The sequence below is a fragment of the Colobus angolensis genome, unplaced genomic scaffold, assembly GCF_000951035.1.
Source record: "Colobus angolensis palliatus isolate OR3802 unplaced genomic scaffold, Cang.pa_1.0 Scaffold21, whole genome shotgun sequence".
Classification (NCBI taxonomy): domain Eukaryota; kingdom Metazoa; phylum Chordata; class Mammalia; order Primates; family Cercopithecidae; genus Colobus; species Colobus angolensis.
Window position 1 is genome coordinate 5,434,624 of NW_012115266.1, and position 7,023 is coordinate 5,441,646.

Consider the following 7,023-nt stretch of genomic DNA (forward strand, 5'->3'; position numbering starts at 1 on the left):
TGGGCAGGCTGGTCTTGAACTCCTGACCTCAGGTGATCCGCTCGCCTCGGCCTCCCAAAGTGCTGGGATTACAGGTGTGAGTCACCGCGCCTGGCCTAATTTTTGTATTTTTAGTAGATACAGGGTTTTACCATGTTGGCCAGGCTGGTCTCAAACTCCTGATCCCACCTCAGGTGATCCACCCACCTCAGGTGATCTGCCCACCTCGGCCTCCCAAAGTGCTGGGATTACAGGCATAAGCCACTGCGTACCCAGCCTAAATATCACCATCTTGACAGAACTGCATGCCTTGCTTTTTGCTTTTTTTTTGTCTTCATGCTTGTTTTCCACTTAACCCTTGATCACAGACATCTTTCCATGTGGATTCATGTAGAACTACCTCATTCATTAGAACAACTGCACAGTATTCCACTGTCCGGTTAGTCTATCATTTCCCTAACCATCCTCCTGCTGATGGACAGTTAGACTGTTCCAGTTTTTCACGACGATTGTACGCCAGGCTGCTGTGAACATCCTTTTGCTGATCCACTCAGGCCAGTATTTCTGTAGGAGAAATTCCTAGAAGTGGGATAATTGGATCAAAAGATATGCACATTCTAAATTAGGAGAGAGACTGCCAAACTGACCTCAGACAAGGTTGTACCAGTTTGCACCCCCATTGGCAGTGTACGAGTGCCTGCTTCCCAACTTCCTCGCCAACAGTGGAGGCTATAAAAAGCTTCACAATTTTGCCAGTCTCATTGGCAAGTGGTATCTTGGAGGGGGTAGGGTATCTTTTCATATGTTTATTGGCCATTTTATTTCTTCTGTCAATTGCCTGTTCAGATTCCTTGTCCATTATTCTACTGGGTTTGTTGGTCTTTTTCTCATTGATTTTTAGAATCTCTGTTAATGGATATTAACCCTTTGCTGTTGAATGTGTTTGCAAATATTTTCTCCCTGTCTGTCATTTATATTATCTTTTTCCACATAAAATTTAAAAACTTTTGTGTGCTCAATATGTCAGTCTTTTCCTTTCTGGCTTCTCGGATTTGTGTTCTGTGTAGAAAGGCCCTCAGCCCCTCAAGATTATAAAATTATTATCTTGTATCTTTTTTTTTTTTTGAGACGGGGTCTCTTGCCGTGTCATCCAGGCTGGAGTGCAGTGGCATGATCTTGGTTTGCTGCAACCTCCACCTCCCAGGTTCAAGTGATTCTCATGCCTCAGCCTCCAGAGTAGCTGGGACTACAGTCGCCTGCCACCACGCCTGGCTAATTTTTGTGTTTTTAGTAGAGATGGGGTTTTACCATGTTGGCCAGGCTGGTCTCCAACTCCTGACGTCAAGTGATCCGACTGCCTTGGCTTCCCAAAATGCTGGGATTACAGGCGTGAGCCACCGGGACTGCCCTGTCATATCTTTTCAGATAATTTTATAATTTTATTTTTTGCAGGAGTGTTTACAAAAAGTCCAGTGAGAACAGTGAGAATTTAGTTTTCATGCACAGTATGAAGAATGTAGGCTTGTATTTTTTTTTTTTTTTTTTGAGACAGAGTCTTGCTGTGTCGCCCAGGCTGGAGTGCAGTGGTGTGATCTCAGCTCACTGCAACCTCCGCCTCTCGGGTAGGCTTATATTTTTTTCTTTTCTTTCTTTCTTTTTTTTTTGATACGGGGTCTCTTGCCGTGTCACCCAGGCTGGAGTGCAGTGGCATGATCTTGGCTTGCTGCAACCTGCACCTCCCAGGTTCAAGTGATTTTTGTGCCTCAGCCTCCCGAGTAGCTGGGATTATAGGTGCCCACCACTATGCCTGGCTAATTTTTTGTATTTTTAGTAGAGACAGGGTTTTGTCATGTTGGCCAGGCTGGTCTCGAACTCCTGACCTCGTGATCCACCTTGGCCTCCCAAAGTGCTGGGATTACAGGCGTAAGCCACTGCGTTCGGCCCTATAGTTTTTTCTTTTTCTTTTTTTTTTTTTGAGACGGAGTCTTGCTCTGTCGCCCAGGCTGGAGTGCAGTGGCCAGATCTCAGCTCACTGCAAGCTCCGCCTCCCGGGTTTACGCCATTCTCCCGCCTCAGCCTCCCGAGTAGCTGGGACTACAGGCACCCGCCACCACGCCCGGCTAGTGTTTTGTGTTTTTTTTAGTAGAGACGGGGTTTCACTGTGTTAGCCAGGATGGTCTCGGTCTCCTGACCTCGTGATCCGCCTCAGCCTCCCAAAGTGCTGGGATTACAGGCTTGAGCCACCACCTGGCCCCTATAATGTTTTCTAAATGGCCAGTTATCCTAATGCTCCGTTGATTTGAAGGACCACCTGGATCACACATTATGAGACCCCCTCATATAGCAGGTGGAAGTCTCAAGCGAGGGCCAGTCCCGATCGGAAAAGCACTTGGTGGCTGAGGACCCTCCTATCTGTGCGGACACTGTTGTAAAACTTCACTTGCATTATCTAATTTAATCCTCACCAAAATCCTATGAAATGTAGGAATGATCATTACACCCATTTATAGATAAGGAAACGGAGGGGCAGGGAGATTACTCAGCTACTCATTGGCAAATTGTCAAGAGGCAGAGAGGTAGAGCTGCGATTTGAACTGAGGTCTGTGTCTGGAACACATGCTCATTCTTTCCCTAAAATGTATTCATAGGTGAAAAAGGGCTTCTGCGGAAAGCCCTGGGTTATGTGGGAAACCCTGGATTTACAGATGTCTTTCCAGCAGGATGATGCAGGAGAGAGAGGGGTGCGATTTCTCCCGGTCTCTCCTGGTCCCAGAACTCATTAGAGAGTTCTCCCTGCTCAGGGCTCCCTACTGGTGTTGCACACAGTACACTTCGGGAGCCCGAGGCTGATGGTTCCATGGAAAGTACACAGTCCTTTTAGTTTGCAAACCAAGTGTGAAGTGGGCAGGGCAGGCCACTGTTCTGAGAAGGAACCCAGGGAAAGGGACTGGCCCAAGACCACATACTGGTTAGCGGCACTTCCCACATCTGCCTGACCCCTAGTCCAGTGCTGTCTTTTCTTTACTCTGCACCAGGAGTCCAAACTCAGGAGTTCCATGAGGACACTGGGAACAGTGGGATGGGTTAGGCCAGCGGTCGATGTTCCTGGGGAGGGCCCGAGCTGAGGTGCCCCCCAACTCCCCACAGGGATGGCTGCATCAGCAGGGAGGAGATGGTGTCCTATTTCCTGCGCTCCAGCTCTGTGCTGGGGGGCCGCATGGGCTTCGTACACAACTTCCAGGAGAGCAACTCCTTGCGCCCGGTCGCCTGCCGCCACTGCAAAGCCCTGGTGAGCACCCCCTTCCCGGCTCACCGCCCAAGCCACGCCCCTCCAGCCCCGGCCCCGCCCTCCCTTCTGGCCCCGCCTCTGCCGGAGCCCTTTTCAAGCCTGGAAAACCTGGTTAATTCCATCTGTCTCTCCTACTGCGGTTCTGCCCCTGGCCCTGAGGCGGGCTCTAAAGCCCCAGTCCCACCCTCAAGAAGGAAGAAGTAGAGTCATCACCTCTAAATCCCACCTCCCACCACGGCCCCTCCTCTATTGCAGATCCTGGGCATCTACAAGCAGGGCCTCAAATGCCGAGGTGAGATGGAATGACTGGTAGGGCTGCTGGGCAGTGGTTTTTTTTTTTTTTTGGAGAGTTACTATTTTGGTGGGGCAGTTGCCAAGGAGTGAAGTACCTTAAAATCAGGTGCGTGGCCGGGCACGGTGGCTCACGCCTGTAATCCCAGCACTTTGGGAGGCCGAGGCGGGTGGATCACCTGAGGTCAGGAGTTAAAGACCAGCCTGACCAACACAAGGAAACCCCGCCTCTACTAAAAACACAAAAGGTAGCTGGGCGTGGTGGCACCCACTTGTAATCCCAGCTACTCGGGAGGCTGAGGCATGAGAATCGCTTGCACCTGGGTTTCAAGTGATTCCAGCTGGGTTTCAAGTGATTCCACCTGGGTTTCAAGTGATTCCACCTGGGTTTGCAGTGAGCTGAGATCACGCCACTGCACTCCAGCTTGGGCAACAGAGCGGGCTCTGTCTCAAAACAAAACAAAAAACAAACCCCAAAACCCCACAAAATCAGAGGTGCAAGATGATTGATGTGAACGGAGTGGCCTTTAAGAGGCTATTTATTTTGATGAGGCAGCTGCCCAGGAACAGAGAACCTGGGAGAGGGCATAGACTGACAATTAGGAGGAGGAGAATACTTTGGAAGGAGACTCTCATTTTGGTGGGGCAGCTGCTCAGGAACAAAGGTTCCTGGGGAGGGGCGCAAGCCTGCAGGATGGGATGGAGGGTATTCTGACCAATGGCCCTGGCTGGGCTCTCCATTTGCCCTCCCCTAGCCTGTGGTGTGAACTGCCACAAGCAGTGCAAGGATCGCCTGTCAGTTGAGTGTCGGCGCAGGGCCCAGAGTGTAAGCCTGGAGGGGTCTGCACCCTCACCCTCACCCACGCACAGCCACCATCACCGCGCCTTCAGCTTCTCCCTGCCCCGCCCTGGCAGGCGAGGCTCCAGGCCTCCAGGTAAGAGGGACTCATTCTGTACCGGCCTGTGGAGGGAGGGATGCAGGGCCATTGGGGCAAAGAACGCAGGATGGAAGCCATTCCAAAGTGCATAATTCTCTTTTTGTGGTGGGATAATAAAGAAGGGACAAGTAAGGGTGCCAGAAAGTGGCCAGGGAGCCCTGGACCTTCTGAGGCTGAGGAGAAAGACCCTAATTTATAAAGAGGTATAATAGTGAAAGAGGCTTTAAGATTCCAATTACAGTCTTATTTTGTTGGAGGGATTAACGAAGGATTGGAGAAGGTGTTATATGAGCCATTGGCTTGCCTTTCCCTTTTTGTTTGTTCTGGAGGCTCTTCTGGGGAAAGTCCCTTGCCCTGATAATGTCCTGGTAGCTCTCTTGGGGTCTTTGATGGTTTTAGGTCAGTTTGCTGAATGACAATTGGCCAAATGATTATTTTGCTGAGAACAGTCCGAACAACTATGTTAAACTGGGGTCTAAGGTAGTTGATCACAACTGTTTACGCTGGCATAAGTCCTCAAAAAACAGAGGCAGGCACAGGGCATACATCCTCAAAAATGGAAAAGATAAATCCATTTGCATTGAGCCTTCCAGAAGTGCTGGGGTCTAAAATGTGAAATACACACAAAATTGACATTTAAGCAAACTGTGCTGACGAATCTGTGGTGGCAAAAAAAACTGTGGCAAAATGAAAACAGAGAAAAAGAGCCTCAAAAATTGGGCTGAGGCTGGGTGTGGTGGCTCACGCCTGTAATCCCAGCACTTTGGGAGGCTGAGGCATGAGAATCGCTTGAACCTGGGTTTCAAGTGATTCCACCTGGATTTGCAGTGAGCTGAGATCACGCCACTGCACTCCAGCCTGGGCAACAGAGCGGGCTCTGAGGTCAGGAGTTGGAGACCAGCCTGGCCAACATGGCAAAACCTCGTCTCTACAGTACAAAAATACAAAAATTAGCTGGGCGTGGTGGCGGGCACCTGTAATCCCAGCTACTTGGGAGGCTGAAGCAGGAGAATCGCTTGAACCTGGGAGGCAGAGGTTGCAGTGAGCCGAGATCATGCCATTGCACTCCAGTCTGGGCAACAAGAGAGAGACTCTGTCTCAAAAAAAAAACTGAGCCGTTAGGTCATGCAGGGAATTGATTTTTGGTGGATGGGTTTGCTTCTGGGATGATGTGGACGCCTCCTGTGGTGAGGGGAAGAAGGGTTGCCAAAGTCCCAGGGACCTGGAAGTGTGTTCTGCAGCAATCTCCCTCCCAGCAGAGATCCGTGAGGAGGAGGTACAGACGGTGGAGGATGGGGTTTTTGACATCCACTTGTAATAGATGGTGAGTCCTCCCACAGCAGGCACCAGAGCTCCCCACTGAGGGCTGGGGTGGGGGTGGGGAGTATCAGGGAAATGGGTGCTTTATCCAAATGGCCCCAAGCCAGGTGGGTTACTACCTTGTTGTTGAGGGGGGTGTCTTCCTCACAACCTGTTTTTCTCTTCCCAGCTGTGGTTGGATCAAGGACTCTCATTCCTGCCTTGGAGAAAAGACTTCAACCAGAGCAGGAAGCCTGGGGGTGTTGGGGCAGGAGACTGGGGCTGGGGGTGGGATATGAGGGTGGCATGCAGCTGAGGGCAGGGCCAGGGCTGGCATCCCTAAGGTTGTACAGACTCTTGTGAATATTTGTATTTTCCAGATGGAATAAAAAGGCCCGTGTAATTAATCTTCACCATCAGTGCCTAGAATCCCGGAGGGTGGGGTGATGCTATACTCTACAGGATGACAATCTTGGGAGCTAGAACTTTGTAGCAAGAGAAACTTGGGAGGTCTGGAATCTCATGTGTCTGGAATCTCGGGGGAGAGAATCTTAGAAGCAGAAAACCTTGGAATATAAGAATCTTGGGGAGGGTCTAGGATCTTGAGGAGACCAGATTCTTGGACATCTAAAACTTGAAACTAGTAGGGCTTGGCACCCGAGAATTGCGGGGCCAGTGGTCCTGCATACCCAAAGCCTTCAGCCCATGGCCAGAATTCCCTTGCTGGACAGGGGGCCTTTCAGCCCCTGCTTGTACGCTTCCAGTAACAGGGCCCTCACTGCAGGAATCGTGGGAGGGAGGGGGGCAGTGCAGAGTTGCTGGCTGTGGGGGAAGGGAGGGAGGGCCCTGGGCAGTCCGAGGGCCCTGCTGGGCTTGGGCCTCAGGGCGGGGGCTGCACTCCTCGGCCTTGCAGCCTCCTGGCCTGGTGCTGCTGCCAGCCGGAAGGACAGTGACTTCCAGAGGAAATGCATATCGATCCTGCTTTCAGCCTCCGGTGGCGGCCTCTCCCAAGCCAGCTCTGCCCTCCTGAGCCTGCAGCATGGGGGTTTTGGGGGTCACTGCTGCCTGAAGAAGGCTAAAGCCACTTCTTTTTTTTTTCTTTTTTTTTGCAACCTCCGCCTCCTAGGTTCAAGCAATTCCCTGCCTCAGCCTCCTGAGTAGCTGGGATTACAGGCACCCGCCACCATGCCTGGCTAATTTTTGTACTTTTAGTAGAGACGGGGTTTC

The 7,023-nt window shown here is 51.1% G+C and overlaps 1 protein-coding gene across 2 annotated transcripts in view; it reads left to right on the forward strand.

Annotated features, from left to right (window-relative positions):
- Nucleotides 1-6,209, forward strand: part of RASGRP2 (RAS guanyl releasing protein 2 (calcium and DAG-regulated)) — a 19,408-nt gene extending 13,199 nt beyond the window's left edge. For both annotated transcript variants that reach the window (XM_011942568.1, XM_011942567.1), the window contains exons 13-17: nucleotides 3,127-3,268; nucleotides 3,524-3,560; nucleotides 4,315-4,494; nucleotides 5,757-5,821; nucleotides 5,987-6,209. In XM_011942568.1, the coding sequence (XP_011797958.1) occupies nucleotides 3,127-3,268; nucleotides 3,524-3,560; nucleotides 4,315-4,494; nucleotides 5,757-5,815 (418 nt within the window). In that variant the 3' untranslated portion in view covers nucleotides 5,816-5,821; nucleotides 5,987-6,209. The remainder of the gene's footprint in view (nucleotides 1-3,126; nucleotides 3,269-3,523; nucleotides 3,561-4,314; nucleotides 4,495-5,756; nucleotides 5,822-5,986) is intronic.
- The last annotated feature ends 814 nt before the right edge of the window (nucleotides 6,210-7,023 follow it).